Raw genomic sequence first — 18,814 nt, 5'->3', positions numbered from 1 at the left:
GTACTTGCTGAGCTGTTCCATTTTCCTGCCTTCCGTGCTTGATTTCTTAGACACGGGGCTGGACAGCTGTTGTGCTCTAAGAAAAGTGTCCTTGAAGAGTTACCAGCTCGTCTGTCCCTGGGGACTGTTTCCCAGGGGATCTCATCCACTAATGGAATGTTTAAAGAGCTGGAATTTGGCTCTTCTAAAGGTGAGGGTCGTGACTTTGCTGTTTGCCAGGCTCATATTCCATAAGATCACGCCCAGAAAACCTCACAGCCCGTCCCTGGGTGGGCTCGAACCACCAACCTTTCGGTTAACAGCCGAACGCGCTAACCCATTGCGCCACAGAGACACAGAAATTTGGAGCCTTTGATTCTTAATTTAATTCCATGCTGTTGTTCTTACTCTTAGGTGATGTAATAGGATCATTTGTTTTTCATTATGTAATCAAAAGGAGGTCTGTATCTAATACATGTGTATCACCTTTGTTTAGGTGGTAAACGGACATTCAGCTTAGCCAAGGTAGCATCAATGCTGACTCTTGCACTGCAACCAAAAACTGCAACGACCTTAACTAAGTGAAACCTTCCAGGACTCTATGGCACACAGTTATTACAGTTCACCCATTTGGATGTAGCTGTGCAGACCAGAATTCACCTTACTAATCACAGATAACAGCCAGACCTAGCTAGGCTCCTTTCAAAGAAAATGGAGGCTAGGACATGATTCGTCACCTCCTCAAGGATGTATTTAAGGTAGATCTGGTAAAACCTCCTGTATCTCTATAAAAGGAGGTTAGGTGACTGGTGTTGAGTCTATAATGCATTTTTTATCATTCAGGAAGATTTTGATGTTTTAATTACAGAAGATAGGATTATAACTGCTTCAAGAAAGATTTTTTTAAATAGTAACCTTTTCTGCATTTATATTTTATTCTTATTTCCCCTCACTCTGATTTCCCTTTATTCATGAGAAAAAGGAATGAAAAAGGCAGATTTGATCACGCTCTTGTGATTCATTCAAGTATTTGGCAGGTATTGCTGAGGTGCAGAACTCAGGAAGTACTATCAGCTAAAATAATAAATTTAAGTGAATTTCTGTGTTTTACTTTTGGGCCTCAATTTGTGGTATATCTCCACTATGAAGGGAATGGAATATCTCCACTATGCTTCATGCTTCCTTTCCCAGCATGAGCAGTGGGAGTTGCCTTTCCCTCTTATCCTGTAAGCTGTGCAACACTCTGATCTCATTGTACTTCCTTATTTTTCAGCAGAATTCTTAATTAGTAATTAGTCTTTTTGTTCCTTCCTTCTTGATTTGTTCACCATTTGAGTAGCAGATACAGAAAAGAGATGTGGGAAGGGATGGCAGTGGACTAAGTGAGGGGGTGAAGGATGAATGAAAGTTATGGCATTGGAATTGACAGTCTTTATGTGCTTGCCACAATTAGCATTTGGATGACTTCTGAACCCATTGTATCTGACTGCCCTAGGCTGGAAGATCTGAAAGCAATTTCAAGTTTGGGAGTTCACTGAAATTCACCTTCAGTTAAACTTTTGCTGGATCCTGAGCTAAATAACTTTTTAGGATCTAGGCTTGACTATTATCCTGAATTTGTCTCCCATCATCTGAGTGGACTACACTAATTCCCTTTGATTTCTCACATACTGGGCAAATACTTTAGGACAAGAATTCTTTACTTCTGTTTTCTAAAATTTGCTCCACTGATGACATCTAGCTTGATGTTCTTTTGAATGGTTGGCCAATAAACAGTATTTCCCTAAAATATTACTAAAAGTATTCATGGAGTGGAAAACAGGTTGCAAAATTTCTGGAAACTGCACAGGTGGGAGATTCCTGACAAGGAGACAGTGACAGTGTATAAGCATGTTCTATTGTTGGGAAGTGACCAAGTGTAGATCTCTAGTTTCCTCCCCCTTTATTTAAGAGGAAGAGAAGGTTACACTAATGAGTCCTTCAAGGCTTAACACTCACTACTGATACTGGAGTCCCCACCACAATGTTTCTGCATGCTTAACTGTTACTTCAAGCTGGAGTGTCTTAATCTTCTTCAGATCAATTTGCAAGACAGTAGAAGCATCTTAAATTAAAATAGTCCCCTATTAGGTGTGGAGGAAGAAAGAGGAGGGTGTGGGGGAAGTTCTGCATATGGTATTTTAGCTGACCTGTTTATTTTTTTAACCTCTTAATGTCCTAAACAGGTTACGAGTAGAGTCAGAATTCACAGAAACAAGTTCCTTCTCTACAAAAAAAAAAAAAAAAAAAAAAAAAAAGGCTATTTTGGCATATCATCAAGTATGTTAGTTAAACCAAGCAGCATCTTGGGATAGACAACAAACTTCATTATTGCAGTCCAGAAGTGTGGGGGGGGGAGGGTTAAGAGAGTGAAGATCACGGATCATGTTAAAGAAAATTTAAGTTGGTATATTAAACTGGAAATCAGCATTTTCTCATCTATATATATGTTAGTAACATTTAAGTAGAACGAAACTTTCTTCAGATCTAGGAAATGCAGTATATTTTTCTGCTAGAAGGAGAACATCTCATTAAGCATTGAATCTTAGTTAAGTGAATAGGAATAAAATATGTCTCTGTGACTGCAACAGAACCAGATTTTAAACTCTGTTCCATATAGATGTTTAATGCATTTTCCTTTCTTACCAAATCCAACTACTACAGCCAGCTTTCAGATCTGTTGGAGACATCTATCTAGAATTGTCACAAATATGGAAAAGAGTAGCACATTTCTTGACTCCAAATGCAGCTATAACACCAGTAATTCCAGCACTGTATGCTAGTCAGAGGAAGCTGTATCAAAAGTAGTTGCACCTGCTGTTCAGCAAGTAACTTGGATGCAAGTTAAGTACCTTTAGTGATAATTTATACCTATTATCAATATTTAGGAAACCTGTAGTAGATCAGAAACAATATGAGAAATAAACTACTTTTACTTCTATGTATAAATGTCATAGTTAGGTCCAATATTCAGACTACGGTTTTCAATCCCATCAATGACTGTTCTCAGGAGCATTTTCTCAAGAAGCAGAGCCATTTCCTGACTTAATTCTGATCGGTGCACAAGGTTTCTTTGTTGTTAAGGAGAGTATTGTAACACTGGCCACACTGATGTTGGAGCAAATAACTTTGATGGAACAGCCAGAGCCAAAGAATCTCAGTCATTGTTCTTAACCTTAAAAAGGGATGCTACATAAAGCAGCCTGTTAAAAGGAAAGAAATTTTTACATGGTGACCATTTCAAAGTATTGTATCGGATGCTCAGGGTAAATACATACTTAAAAGACATTGGAAGGACCTAGAAGAAGGTAAACCAGCAGAGCTAAAAATTAGGACAAGAGAAGTTATTAGAAGTAGGAAGTTATTCATAATAATACACTAGTTGTATCAAATGGGGAAAACAAGAATCAAAACCCCAGTAGGTTATATGTAAAAGCACAGTATGGGAGTCCAAACAGTATTCTAGAACTTGAAAAAAAAAAAAAAAAGAAAGAAAGAAGAAACATAAATCTTTTTTTCACTTGCATCTGCCTAGTAGTTTTGCTTACTTAGTCTTTTAATTCTGAAGGAAATATCATGAATACTGTAAACGAGATTGAAAAGTACAGACATGAGACAAATAATAATTTCTAATATACCACTTCAGCCTATGCTGTGACTACCTTTCAGATATTACAGTAGTACTTAAAATGTGCAAAGCTGTTAATTGTGACCATCTCATGGTTATTATGTAAATTTGCACCACGGGGTATGCAAATAGTTAACGAGGTCATATGAATTTCTCTGCTGGTTTCAACAAATTACGCTGCAGGGATTCATCGCTTCTTAGCCGATGTTACTAGTTTACAATTCAATCTGTAATATACTATATAATATGCAAATCTAAGCAAAGCAGAGTTGGACAAGATTAAATATATGATACTGGAATGATGGAGAGTTGAATTCGAAAATTTTCATCTGGTCATGAGAGTTTGAGTTATCCCTGCCTGTCTGAATTTAACTTGAAAGTTTTCTGTATGGATTCCACAAATTCCTGATCCTTCCTATATTTTCTTTGAACAACAGGTTTGCCTCAACTGTTTTTCCTCTGGTAGAAAAATACTACAGCAGCACCCACTTCCTATTGTTTAGTCAGTGGACTGCTTCTGTCCCCAGCAAAGACAAAAGTGTGCCTTTTATTGCATGCCTGAATGCCATCAAATTGTGAAGTCAGAGTCTTAATGTACTTCTGATGTTCATACTATATGATAACACCCTTCTAGCCTGATGCATTATATGAAAACATTAATGAAGATAATGTTCCATGAAGGTACTATATGCAGACTGTGTAAGTAGTTCTCACTTGTCTGAGTTGACAGGTGGTTTTATTTCAGCTTACAGTTCGTTTATAATGACAAAAGAATTCAGGGAAGGTTAAAATGATTCAAATGGTGTTTCTACAGATCTGTTTTAGTTTAGCCCTCTATCACCTCTTTCATCCCCACACGTACTCTGAATTTTCTTGCATGTGAATGAATATGCTTCATGTAAAGAGTGAAGAGTAGAAGTACTGACGACTGAAGTTCCTTTTCAAAAGAATCTATATAATATGAGCATCAGTGGTGCAAATTTCTTCATGACACTTCACTGTTTCTTCTTAACTCTGACTTAAAAAAGTATCTCAAATGCTTTTTATCTCTTTGCTGAAAGTCCCAATACAGTCAGAAACAGTCCAAAGATAGAAAATGCTAATAATTGTATAATTATTAATGGAATTACGGTTGTTTATAGCATTAACCAATTAAAATTTGCTTTCTAATTGTTTATTCTTATTGGTTGCTTTATGACAGTATGATAAATTATTATAGTAATACAGATCTGAACTAAATATTAAGGAGAACTTTGTTCAAGAAAACAGAAGCCATTTGCGAACAAAACCAGTGAAAACACATTTATAAATATTTTTTTTCAGTTGAAATAAAAACCCGTGGGATTTCTTATTTTAATTGAAATAGTATTTTAGTTTCAATAATCATTACAGATAAATAATTCCTGAAAATAATAGGATTAACAAGTTTATACTCATGCTTGCTTTCCCAAGCAGGCTTACTGATAAGTTTGTAAATTCCTTCTTCAAAAGACAGCTGTCTTAATTGAATATTCCAGAGCTATCAGAATACCTTTTTGAACTTGAGGTCCAAACTAATCTGAAACCAATGGCAGTATTAGTGATGGACAGGCTTTCAATATCTAGGGATTAATATAAAAAAATCCCGGACCTCTGAATCACGTAAATCATAGAGGTCAGTTTCCAAATCTTGCTTGAAAAATGTGTGGAATAGGTCCAAGGAAATGTTCTTTCATGGCTACACATTTTCAGAGGGCACCTTTAGTAGCACAGTGTAAAGAATATACAGATATTTCGTCTGCAGTTCATACACGTACTCCTACAGGCATGAATTTTGTGCATTACATGCAGCACTTTTAAGTAACCTCTGAAAACATGAGAAAATCTCACCTGACCAGAATATCAGCAATGTCCAAGTAATCAACACATTATATCTATCACTTCAAATCTATGACAAATCTTTTGGCAGCTAATTACCATTCAGTATCTGTTTTAAATCAGCAAATGGTTAAGAAGTAGTCACATAAAAATGGATCCCAGTAAAAAAGATAAAAGTATTGGAAAATACTTTCAAATAGCAACCTACCACTGTAGAGCTAGATCCCATGAATAATTTCTGCATATACAAAAATCCATAAGGAGTATGCAAGTATTTGACTGTAATCCTATTTAACTTCTGTTCAGGCGGGCCCTTGTGTAGGAACACCAAGAAATTCCACTTCCCATTAAACAGAAGACTGACATTATTATGCTAATGTCATCTGACATGATCCAAATAATTCATACTTTCATCGCCCATTTGAATTATGTCAGAATTTTCATTTTGAAATTGAATTACCTTTTTATCAGCAATATAGGTTGCCAAGACCACTCTTACTCTGTAGTTCATCACAATGTGCTGCTTCCTTGTAGAAGAGTATAAAAGATAATAGTTAACAAAGTCATTGTTCATTTTTTAAACTGCTTGGTTCTCCAACTGACTTGTGTACACCCAAGTGTCTAAGTCACCACTTCTTTCTAGGTGTCTGTTTAGTGTACTCCTGCACAACTGGTGTTCAGTTTTATGGTTATTCCATTTAAAAATGATATTCTTCATCATAGTACTAAATACCTATTGTTTACCTTCTAAGAGTCTTGAATTTTGTCAGACTTCACCAACCAACTATAAGATTTCCTTGTCTAAGGCTTTTCCTTTCAGCCCAGCTTTGTAAAATAGCACTAAGGTATAAAAGATTTTCTCTCTGATTTCTCCATGCAGGTCTAAGATTATTCTCCTATGTAATTTCAGCTCCGGAATGTCTAAATCGGTAATATCATCAGTCATCACAAAAACCCAAATCTGTTTATTCTTAAAAAAAAAAAAAAAATCCAACAGTATTAATTCCTAAAGGATTTCAGTTTCAATTGCTTGGTACTAATTCTTTTAGAAATCATGAAATATTATATTAACTAGAAAAGTTGTATATTTTTCAAAGCAGACAGTTGTCTAGGCCAGCATTACCCATTTGCTGGGACAAAAGCAATTTTCAGCAGTACTAATGCTCAGGAACAACAGAACTGTTTTCTGTCAGGTAAAAATAATGTGTGGAGGGAACAAAGCTGCACTGGAAGATGTCCCCTGTGGAATTTCTGAAGGGCTAAAAGCAATCACAAAACTCACAGTTTTTTTGGTGAAATACATAATGGATTTTAACCTTGCCTCATTAAACAGCAGTACATAATACATTATGTATAACCCCCCCACACTCACACAATAAACATTTTACAACAGGGTAAAAATGGAACAGAACATGCTTCTGGAAATCATTCTGGTTGGAATTAATTTGACCAAATACTTATGTCTAAAGCATGTAGGTGTGTACATATTATATATATGTATATATATACGTATATATATTATATATATACATACATATAAATATGTCATTCCAGGCTCTCTTTATTTCTCTCTTTATGGAGAGAGGTTAACCATGTTTAAGGTGCAGTTCATTGGAGGTCTGAAATAAACATCTAAAATAAGTTAGATAAATAATTCCCAGCAGGGGTGAATTTATCTCCATTGATCATAAAAGGAGTTCGAGTTGACTGGCTCAGATATTGAAAGCTAAACTATTGATATCTAACATGGTGAGATGAATCTCAACCTCAGAGACCACAGTGGTGAGACTGGTGTAAGAATGTGAAGAGCCAAGAATTCATTTATTCTTTATCAAATTGTGCTTTTACCGAGAAATTTATCTGGAGGATGTAGTGGGCAGCAACACAAGGAACGTAGATGTCACACCTAGAGATTTGTTGTTGAAAGCTCAGCTAACTTCATGAGATCTTGCAATTTCTAAAGAATGACACATTTTCCCACAGCCCTGTTGAAATAACCCTTTAAGTATTCTTAGAAGAAGATTTTTTTTTTCTCCTCAAAAAATAAGCAGTCTGTCTTGTGAAGGGGGCTTATGTTCCTACATAAATTTCTGTAGCTGTCATCTGTCTTGTTTCTTGTTATACCAGCATTTACCACATATGTGTGCTAAAGGAAACAATAAGCAACTCAGAGGATCCCCTGTGTTAGGATATTTATATTATATATAGGGATATATCCTATTATATATAGGGATATATCCTGTGTAAGGATATTTACATTATATATATGTTACGATATTATAATAGGACTGTTGCAGGGTAATATAATCTGAGCAAAAACTGTGCCGCTTATTTCTCCAAATACATGTCACCAGATTACAGTTAAATGCATCCTGTCCTCTAAGTTACAGTTTTTAGGAGAGGACTGCATGAAAGTAAGGATAAAGGTTTTTCTAAGTATTTTATGAAGTCTGTCATATGTATAAATGTCCCAATTTGTCTTACTTGGCAGAGCATGGTAAAGTAAACTTAACACAGAAGGCTCCTTCAATGTCAGCGACTTGATTTGTTATACAATGATTAGTGGGACAACAGCAAAAAAAAAAAATAGAAGGAACTCATATATGAACAGGATCATATAATCAGTACTAGATACTTGAATAATGCACGGAATAATATAATCTGGTAGTTTTACGCAAATGTAGTTCGCATGGTAAATATTAAGTACCATCCTGTAAGTCTACAATGTTTTGCAGTAACGTTAAGCAAAGTTATTTCAGAATCTGTGATTCTCCACTGATCATTATACTATTTTCAATATTTTCTGCAGAAATAAGCATTTTTCTGCACAGTATCATAAGCAACTGTGACTGATAGCAGCAACAAATTAATGAGAACATTATACCGTAATGGCCATAGGATAGTTACATTATGAACTGCTAATGATCAAGTCTCATTTTTAATATGGATAAACAACAAATTATAACTTTGAAAGATTTTTGAATGGAAATGCAGAAAAAAGATGAATAAAGCATGCGTACAGAGATTGCATAAACTTATGTTTAGTTGTTAACTCGTGTTATCTGGCTTATAGCTTGATAGGAAACTGTAGAAACAAAAGATAATATATTTCTAAATATGAGGGTCAGTATTGAGAGCCACAAGCTTGTTACAGACACAGGATGGCTCTGCAGGAGACTAGAAAGGAGCTTCTTTAATGACTTAGAGTAATTCAGCAGCTGGGCAAGGATGAAATTTAATCACGTTTTGAAAATTGTGTGTGCAGAGCACAGTGATCTAATTCCTAGGAGTAAGTTAAGATTTGAGAGGAGACCTTGTGTGGAACTTATGTGAAGGCACTCTCATCTGGGAACATTACATTGTAGTAAAGTTGACCCATTTCTGGATGTAAGATGCCTGGGGGTACACCTGGCTCATAGGAAATACTTGAAGTTACAGTCCCTATTTTCACTTTGACATCCATGCTTGTTTGCTTGCTTTTTCATTTTATAGCAGTGGAAATGGGACAGATGTTACCCACTGCTGTTCTTGATAAGCAGCTTCAGCTGCTGAGGTTTTATTCTCATGTTTGAAATGTAAGCTTTAGTGAATGTTTTGAAATGTTGGTGATCTCTGTGCTGTAAAGGTGGAAATTAGCAGATATCTTTATGGTTTTAAGGAAGTGCACTCTGGTAAGATTTCTTTAAATTCAAAAACTGTTTAAGATCTGTAATGTAAAGTTGTATAAACTAAATAACAGTATATAATGCTTTTACTGCTAATATATCTTTGTGAACATCTAATAAATTAAGAAATCATTATTTCCTTTACATTATTAAGAACTATTTTGTTTCTTTATTTACAGATTCCGAAGCTTAACATATTTTGTCATTCCAGTGTTACACAGTTAAGTTTTGCAACACAAAAAAAACTGCATTTTTTTACTGAATTGAGGAAAGAATATATAGAAGTGTTTTAAACCTGTACTTGCACAGCACTTTTACCACATCTAACAGTATTTTTACAGTCCAATAATTTTGTTCTGTGAGCTGCAGATAAAATCCTATTAAATATTTTTTGAAGGGAGAATCAGAATATTATGAAAAATGGGAGAATACTGTTACCATTCTATATAGAATGACTTTGAGCCTCCTAAAAATAGTTATTAATACATTTCATGTATTGAACATATATTACATTGTGCCAAAAAGTAAGATGTAACTGTAATGGGAATGGATGAAAATACTTTCCAGCTAAAACTTTGTAAGTTTCTAGTTTCTAGTAACTTGTTATTACAAATATATATTCATATTTTCCTTGTTTTTTATATACATATACTTAATTTAACTCAAATAACTAAGCAGTCTCTTTTTTTTTTCTTTACACAGCAGATGGTACGTGAACAATACACTACAACAACACCAGGCACTAGCCTAGAGAGGCCAAAGAATGAATATGTCTACAAAATTGGAATTTATGGCTGGAGAAAGCGTTGCCTCTACCTGTTTGTTCTTCTGCTGCTAATCATCCTAGTTGTGAATTTTTCTTTGACAATTTGGATTCTTAAAGTGATGTGGTTTTCTCCAGTAAGTGTCCTTTTTAATTTTTCATTCTTTTCATATTCTCTTCTTTTCCTGCCTCACCACTTCCTTTATTTCATATGTACATCAGCTTTTCTGTTTCTTCTCAATTATAATTTGTACGTTGGTTGATATATATATATGTGTGGTTTATCTTTGAACATATCAATTGATCTGTAATTTCTTTATTAGCATTAATTTTCAAAATATTGAGGTGGTTGTTACCTTTTATTGAAGTGGATTCTAACTACTGTGAAGAGAATGTATTTTATTGTTGTCTCATAGTCTGTTTAGTTTATATTTTATAAACATTTGCTGTAATTTTCTTTCATACACTAGAATTCACTTGTGTTAAAAGATTACTGACAGGTGCTGTTTTTTTCTTAGTTTCCTTCTCTTGTTTATCAGCATCTAAAATTTAACAATTTATTTGACCAATTAATTAAAACTCAGAGTTAATTGTTATTACTTCATGCCTGAGGCTAAACAGATGTATTATTCAGGAAAAAAATGTACTAACTTTCCACTGCCATATGTGTTTTAATATTTATAATGCAATTTTGCATGTAGTAGATTAAGGGGTAACTTACAGAAGTCTTCAAGATGTAGCTTTAGTCAGAATACAATAAAATGCACCAGTGAATATCAAAGAGCTAATTTGTCCCTAACAAGCAGTTGTGATGCAGAGATGATATGAGTAAACTAGTTACAAGAAAAACAATAATAGTTAATTCCTACAGCTCTGCCCTGCTATTGAAGAAAGTGTTATATTGAAATTCCCATTGTCTATCATTGTTACACCTCTGTCACTAAATGAAGGGCATTATATCTTCACAGAAGCATTTCTATACTCTGCGTTCTCTTACTATAAAGAAAATAGGTTAAGTGCTACTTACTAATACGTACTGCTGCTTGAATTTCCATCAAGTTTCTTCCCCCACATAATTTCTTTTCAGCAGTGTTATTGCCGTAGAGATTACAGTGTGGAACATCTTAGATCACATATAATTTTTCTGTTATGCAGTTCACATGAAAGATGAGCACTTAGTGTCTGCATATCATGAATCACAGGGAATATGAATAATTGTTAAAATAATTTTCTGTGTGGCTGAGATTTATATTTTTAAGCAGTTTTTAAATTTGTTTTCTGTTGGCTTGGTTTCTCTGTATGAAATTGGATATTTCTTCTCTAACATCAGTCAGGACTAACAGAATAGTATCAGAAACTCCGCTTTCAGGAACCACTGTCTCCTACAAGGTGTCTGTGAAGAAGGCACCAAATGGGTCAAACTGCTGAAGCACAACATCCTTATGCCATGACAACAAGAGTGGTTTAATAACAGCTCAAGTAGGGCAGGCTTATACTCTTCTGATGGATGGACTGTGCATGCCATGGCAATAAGGATTTTCTTAATTCTCTGTTAAAAAATCTGTATTCCTGACATACCGTGACAGTGAAATAGTGACTTAACTGCAATGCTGTCCTTTGTAGGGGTTAATTCTAGGGAACTGCCAAACTCAGTTCTAGAACAAGAGTAATAGTTGGGCAAAGTACAGGTGTATGTCACAATCCGTGGCAAAAGTATGTACAACACCATTAAGAAATGGAAAATTGTTTTAGTATCTTGTCAAGATAAGAAGCAACTCAGATTATACCAGAAATAATATCCAGAGAAGTGCTGGTAGCCTCTAAGAAAAGTCCAAGAAAGAGTATAGGGTATTGTAAGAGTATAGAGTATAGTGGGAGTATACTGCTTGTTCAAGTCTGGAAGTATAATCAAAGCATCACAGTCCTTTCCTGTGTCTAAAGAAATACCATTTGTAAAGAGTGAAGGTAACAGTCGTAGAATTCACCAATGCTATGATTAAATGATTTTTCTGATGGAAATAAGCTTTTATGTCTACAACTTTTGGTTAACTGTTAGAAAAAGAGAGGTAACAGTATATTTTCAGAAATTGGTTTTTATCGTTCTTGAGTTCTAACCATGAATGGTATTTGCTATCTAGGCAATCAGTTGATTAATATATACCCAATACTTACCCAATTAAACATTCTCATTATTGGGAAGAGGTTAAAAGTAATTGTGAAATATCCTATGCAGTCATCCGTTATTTGGCAAATATTAGTCTGTTAGCTGTGATGATACTTTTAATATTTATTATGTATTCTATGTAGACATTATACTACTTATTATGCTTAATTATAATAATAGATTTTTTTTAACATATACTTAAAGAAGTATTCCGTCCTAGTTTAAAAAAAAATACATTTAAATGTCATCTCTATTAAAAATATCAGATTAATATCAAACAAAATTTTAACAACTGTTTCTCTGTAAAATAATATAAGGAACAAGCTGTATTATTCTTTCTAAGGTTGATAAACATATTTAGAAGAAAAAAAAACACATGAGGAGTATTTAAAAAGGTATTTTTCTAATATACTTTAGAATATACCAACATCATATGTTATGTCCATTAATAGATACAGATAAAAATAATAATGGAACTCTGAACAGAGTTTCAACAGGCTTTGGCATAGAATTAATTCATGGATACATCTCCTGTCTCAACCCCCCCACAGAAAACAGACAGTGTGATAAATACTGGCAAACAAGCTAAGCTGATAAAGGAGAACATGAAGCAGACATAGACATGCTGCAAGATGAATAGATTTTAATCTCCTTGTAGAAATTTGGAAGGATGATGAAAGACAGGGACTTTTCTGAACTCCATTGTTTGAGAGGCCTTCAGAATTAAATAAGCATGACTACACTGAACAGAATTTCATTCCATTTCATAAAAACTAGGCTAAAAGGGAACAACCTGAAAATAGAATGTATTCCTTTTCTCATAGTACCCCAATTCCATAGTATATGAGTATCTCCAAGTTGTGCAGATTGATTTACGAGTATCAGATATGGCTCATTCTTTTTTTTATTTTCTCTCACAGAGTTTGGGGGAACAGGGTCTCAAGTTATTTAGGGGGATGAGGGAAGTAAGCTACGAATTCTTTATATTCATCTGTTTTAGAGAAGACAGGATTAAGTAATTATGCCTTGAGCTTGGTGAATAAGGTGAAATAGAACAATTTAGAAACTGGAACTGCATGAAAATGAGAAAGTTTGAAAAAAATGCAGGTGGTTGTTTTTTTTGTTGGTGGTGGTAGTGGTGTTTTCCAATGGACATAACATATCAAAATTGCTCATGAAATGGAAATTTCAGATTCCATTTTTTATGTATTGAGGCTTTCTGAGAACTAAAGGGGACTGCTATTCCTAAGAGTTTAAAAACTAAGAATCCTAAGGAATTTGGGGCTGCAACAGGACCAAGATGTCAGAAGACATGTGAGTGATTCTGAAGGGTATGATAGTTCTGAAAAGGGGGACTTTAACATCCCTGTCAGCTGCTGAAAGGACGAATATGGCAGTATGGAAGCAGTCAAGATTTCTAGCTGGTGTCTGGAATAACTGCTGATTATAGATACTGGGTGGGCCAACTAAAGGCAACACACAGTAGGATCTGCTACTCATGAACAAAGTAGATCTAGGGAGGTGTAGTAATTAATGGCAGTATTCGTGAAATAGTGGAATCCAAGATCTTGAAGGGAGTGAGAAAGGAGGGTAGCAGAGTACAGACACTGGACTTCAGCAGTGCAGACTTGGTTTATTGCATGTGGGAGACAGAATCCCAAGGGAGGCAGATCTGAAGGGTGAAGTTACTCAGGAAAACTTACTGATGTTTAAGGACAATATCCTCCAAATGCAGGAAAGATCTATCCTGAAACTCAGGAAGATTAAGTAGTCTGGCATAGGTAGACAGGGTACTCGTGATGGAGCTCCAATGCAAAAAGCAATATAGAATAGTTGGAAGCACGGACAGGCTTCCAAGAAGAAATTTAGAAACATTGCCTGGGCAAGGAAATGTATCAGGCTTCATGTGTCAGCAAAGCCAAAGCTCAGATTTAGCTGAGACTTTCAGGGAACATCAAGGGCTTGTTCTGTTGCATTGGTAGTAGAAGGCTGAACAAGGAAAATGTGTGTCCACTACCAAATGGGACAGGTAAGTTAATAACAGCAGACACAGACAAGGCTGAGGTGCTCATTATTTTCTTTGCCTCTGTCTTCACCAACAAGTTCTCCCAGGCTTCTGCTTAGTGAAAGAACTACTAGCAGTGCATGAGGGCAGAATCAGAGATTACTTGAAAGACCTCAGCCTACATAACCCTATGGGACCAGCTGGTCTGTGTCCATGGGTGCAGAGAGAACTGTCTGATGCCCTTACAAAGTCATATTTGAAATTTTATGGAGACTGCAGAGATCCCTGATAACTGGAAGAAGGCAAGTGTTGCTTGTCTCCCCACCTCACCCCCCCTCAAAAAAAAAAAAAAAAAGTCCAAAGAACAGCCTAGGGAATTACAAGCTGCTCAATCCCACTTCAGTTCCTGTGAAAACGATAGAGCGAGTCCTCTTGGAAGACATTTCAAGGTCCATGAAGGAGAAGAGGGTAACTGAGAACAGTCAGCATAGGTTTTGTAAAGGTGAATGATGCTGACCAGTGTGATTACATCTATGATAAAATGTCCGGATTTATAGATGTGGGGAGGGCACTGTATGTCGTTTACCTTGATTTTAGCAAGGTTTTCAACATTCTTCCACAATATTATTGTATCCTAGTTGCCCACATGATGGGCGACCAGATGGGTTAAAAAATTGTTTGGGTGGTCAGGCTTGGAAGATAGTGATTAATGCATTTTACTCTACATGGACGCCTATAGTAAGGGTTTCAGGGAGTCTACCCTGCTGGAGCTATTTGTGTTTAATATCTTTATCATGACTTAGAAGAGGTGACAGAGTGCATGCTCATCAGGTTTACAGATGACACCGAGTTGTGGGTACCAGTCAATACTTTGAAGGCTATGGTTGACATTCAGAGGAGCCTAGACAGGCTGCAGAAATTAACCAACCTTATGAAATTCAAGAACAGATGCAAAGCCCTGCTTCTAGAAAGAAAGAGCCCCTGTCACCAGCACAGGGTGGGTCCAGCTGGCAGTTCATGTGGTGGTTTTACTCAGGTGGGCAGCTAGGCTCCACCACAAGCGCTCTCTCACTCGCCCTCCTCAAAGGGGAAGGGGGAGAAAATACGATGCAAAGGGCTCAAGGGTTGACATAAGGACAGGGAGATTGCTCAACAATTATTGTGACAGGCAAAACAGACTCAGAGTAGGGAGATTAATAAAATTTATTGCCTATTACTAGCAAGCTATGGAAGCGAGAAACAAAGGAAAGAAACTAAAATTACTTTCCCCCCATCCACCTTCTTCCATCTCCATCCATCAGGAGCAAACTGCTCCAGCACGGGTCCCCCACGGGCGGCAGCTCCCCCCAGACCCCCTGCTCCTGCGTGGGCTCCTCTCCACGGGCTGCAGCTCCGGCCCGGGGCCTGCTCCTGCGGGGGCTCTCCATGGGCCGCAGCCTCCTCCAGGCCACATCCACCTGCTCCACCGGGGGCTCCTCCACGGGCTGCAGCGTGGAGATCTGCTCCGTGTGGGACCCGTGGGCTGCAGGGGGACAGCCTGCTCCACCAGGGGCCTCTCCACGGGCCGCAGGGGAACTTGTGCTGCGTGCCTGGAGCACCTCCTGCCCTCCTGCTGCACTCACCTTGGGGGCTGCAGGGCTGCTTCTCACTCCTCGCTCTCCCAGTTGCTGTTGAGCAGCAGTGAGTTTTTTTCCATTTCTTAAATATGCTCTCACAGAGGTGCAAACAACATCATTTATTGGCTTGGCTCTGGCCAGCAGTGTGTCCCTTTGGATCCAGATGAAACTGGCCCTTATTTAACAGGGGGCAGCTTCAGGACTGTTCTCACAGAAGCCACCCCTGCAGCCCCCTGCTACCAAAACCTTGTCACGTAAACCCACTACAGCTCTACGGAGAAGGCTGTGGAGTTTGGTGTGCAGCAGGCTAAGCCAGAGGCAGCAGTGACCCTGGCAGCTAAAAAGCCAACAGATCCTGGGCTGGAGGAGCAGGGGCAGAGCCAGAGAGTGAGGGAAGTGATTATCTCCCCTTTACTCAGCACTCGTTACAGCACACATATAATACTGCCTCTAGTTCTGAGCCCCCCAGTAGGAGAGAGATATTGACAAAATGTAGTATAACTTTTGTTTTTTAGAAGTTTTATCTTGTGTTTGCCCATCTGATGTTGCCAAGAGAGAATATCACATTGTTTTTTGTTGTTGTTGTTTTTTTCTTTTAATTTTATTATACTAGAGATTTTATGTGAAAAACTCATTTTTAGTATTTCTTTTGCTTCTGAGAAACAGAAAAGAAATGCTTCATGGGAAAAATATATATTAGTTTCCTCTTTTACTTCACTGTTTTGTAATTGATAAAAATGGTTGTGCAATTTTAAAATGATCCACTGACTCTTAGCTTATAACGTTTTAATTTTAAGGCCATCACTTAATAGACTAGATGCTGTCATATGAGGTTAAAGTTCATCCTTGTAAATACTATCAGATCCTAAAATTCTTAACTAGGAAAATACTGAACATATTGAATATAAGAATATTCTTTACTCTCATTGTTCTTTTCTAACTCCTTACTGTGGTATAGCCTATACAATTGGGCATCTTTCAGTCTTTCTAATTTAAACTTTTAATTTATGTGGAATAATTTAATTTTTGTTGGGCTAGAGATAACACTTGATTTAACTGTCAGATGATTATGGCACTTGTCTTGGAGATAGAGGCTTCTGTTGTAGCTTCTGCTCCAATTAATATTTAATGAATTTATATGAAGTAGAACAAACTAGAAAAAAAGTTTATAACATTCACAACAGCAAATGTATTATAATCTGTTGACTAGAGCATGGATCTATGGAAGAAGATATGAAAACAGATTTTCCCAGGTAAAGGAGGAATTTTAATCTGGGAGTGCAACATCCCAATTAAGTCCTGCAACTACTTGTTCTTAAGCAAAAGGACATCAATACATTGTCACTCTTTATCCCTGTAGGCTTTACTCATAAGATAGTTACTTATGGGATTTTGATTGTGTTCATATTAATATTTCTAGATCTGTTGGACAAGTGAGCAGGACTTTTGAGGATCTGTATTTTGGAATTTCATTCTTAAATTATTTAAATATCCCCCATAATAATTGCCCAACATACCAATTCCATACTAACACAGCTCTAGAAGACTGCATGACTGGAAAATAACTTGGGAAAGTTGGACAGTGTTGAGCTAATCTGAATAGCAATGCTTTATACATTTGTAGCATCAGAAAGCTTTACAAAGATTAGCTGCTTAGCAGGAGGCATTAACAAGAGCAATTTGGCTTCTCAGTTTGTTATCTAATTGATATGATTTAACAACTATAATCTTTTGCTTGCATAGTGGCAGAGTAACGATTTCTGACAATTTTTTTTTCTTTTCACATTTTTACTTTTCCCATACCTTTATATTCCTTAGATAAAACAAGGTTCATGAGACTAACTTCATATTTTCTCCTGAATACAAACATTCAGTTTTCCTACTCTGCTGTCACATATAGAATTGGTATTCAGAGCTTCACCCTTAATACTAATCCATTGTGTCTACACTATAATCAGTGAAGACTTAGACCAAAACCTTTAGATCACAATTGAATTTCATAGATTGTTATAATAGCACTCTCAAACTCTGGTGTGAAAAAAGCACATGATCAGATGGTTACCATTTCTGACGCAATAGGATGTGTCTTTCAGAAACCCCACATTAATTGAATTATGATATATCACTCACGTGATGCTGCTTTATCGTAATGCCCAGAACGGTTGTGTGCCAAAGCGTATTTCTGACTTTTTTTAACAACTGATAGAGAAACACATGGTTCCTTGGGTTTTCATGGATGCCCAGCTATCATGTTTTCATGAAATAAGAAAGGCCAAGAGAACCCTACTGTATTTCAGTTTGATAAGGACACACAGTCATGAAACAGATATGCTCCTCAGGATAACTAGTTGCCTTTCTCCAGACTGGAGTTTCTGTGCTACACAATTTCAAGCTCAGTGCAAGTGAGAGAGGCAGAAAGGTGTTTATTACTTTAGCTGCACTGTCAGTTAAACCTGACTTGAATGTGCACCCAGTCTCATGCTCTCCTGCATGTTAAACCTTACCTGTGTCTGAGTCACTAACGAGTGGAAAGTCAAGCCCAAATACTAAGCCTTAGGACAATCTGTAGATCACCTTATTATGACTAGAATGAACTTGGTATATGGAGGCCAAGCACACAATGTCTAGTCCATTGTTGTGGTTTAACCCGGCTGGCAGCTAAACACCACACAGCCGTTCGCTCACCCTCCCCCCTCCCTCTCTGGGATGGGGGAGAGAAACGGGAAAGTGAAGCCTGTGAGTTGAGATAAAGACAGTTTATTAAGACAGGAAAATAATAATAACAATAATAATAATAATAGTGATAATGGTAATAGTATTAACAATAATAATGTGTAAGAAAACAAGTGATGCACAATGCAATTGCTCACCACCCGCTGACCGATGCCCAGCCTATTCCCGAGCAGCCGGCCCCCCCACCCCGGCCAGCCACCCCTATATATTGTTTAGCATGACGTCAGATGGTATGGAATACCCCTTTGGCCAGTTTGGGTCAGCTGTCCTGGGTCTGTCCCCTCCCAGCTCCTGCTGCACCCCCAGCCTGCTCGCTGGCAGGACAGAGCAAGAAGCCGAAAAGTCCTTGGCCTGGTGTAAACACT

At 36.9% G+C, this 18,814-nt stretch overlaps 1 protein-coding gene across 6 annotated transcripts in view; it reads left to right on the top strand.

Moving 5' to 3' along the window:
• SGCG (sarcoglycan gamma) overlaps window positions 1–18,814 on the top strand; it is a 144,817-nt gene that overhangs the window by 59,876 nt on the left and 66,127 nt on the right. For 2 of the 6 annotated variants that reach the window (XM_083804378.1, XM_083804381.1), the window contains one exon: window positions 9,874–10,068. In XM_083804378.1, coding sequence (XP_083660504.1) covers window positions 9,874–10,068 — 195 coding nt within the window. Of the gene's footprint in view, window positions 1–9,347; window positions 9,389–9,870; window positions 10,069–18,814 lie in introns of all 6 variants that reach the window. The other 4 variants (XM_083804376.1, XM_083804377.1, XM_083804380.1 and 1 more) reach the window with 3 other exon arrangements.

Source organism: Anser anser (genome assembly GCF_964211835.1).
Source record: "Anser anser genome assembly, chromosome: 1".
Taxonomy (NCBI): domain Eukaryota; kingdom Metazoa; phylum Chordata; class Aves; order Anseriformes; family Anatidae; genus Anser; species Anser anser.
The sequence above is the reverse complement of the archived record's forward strand: the minus strand, read 5'-3'. Positions and strand labels throughout refer to the sequence as shown.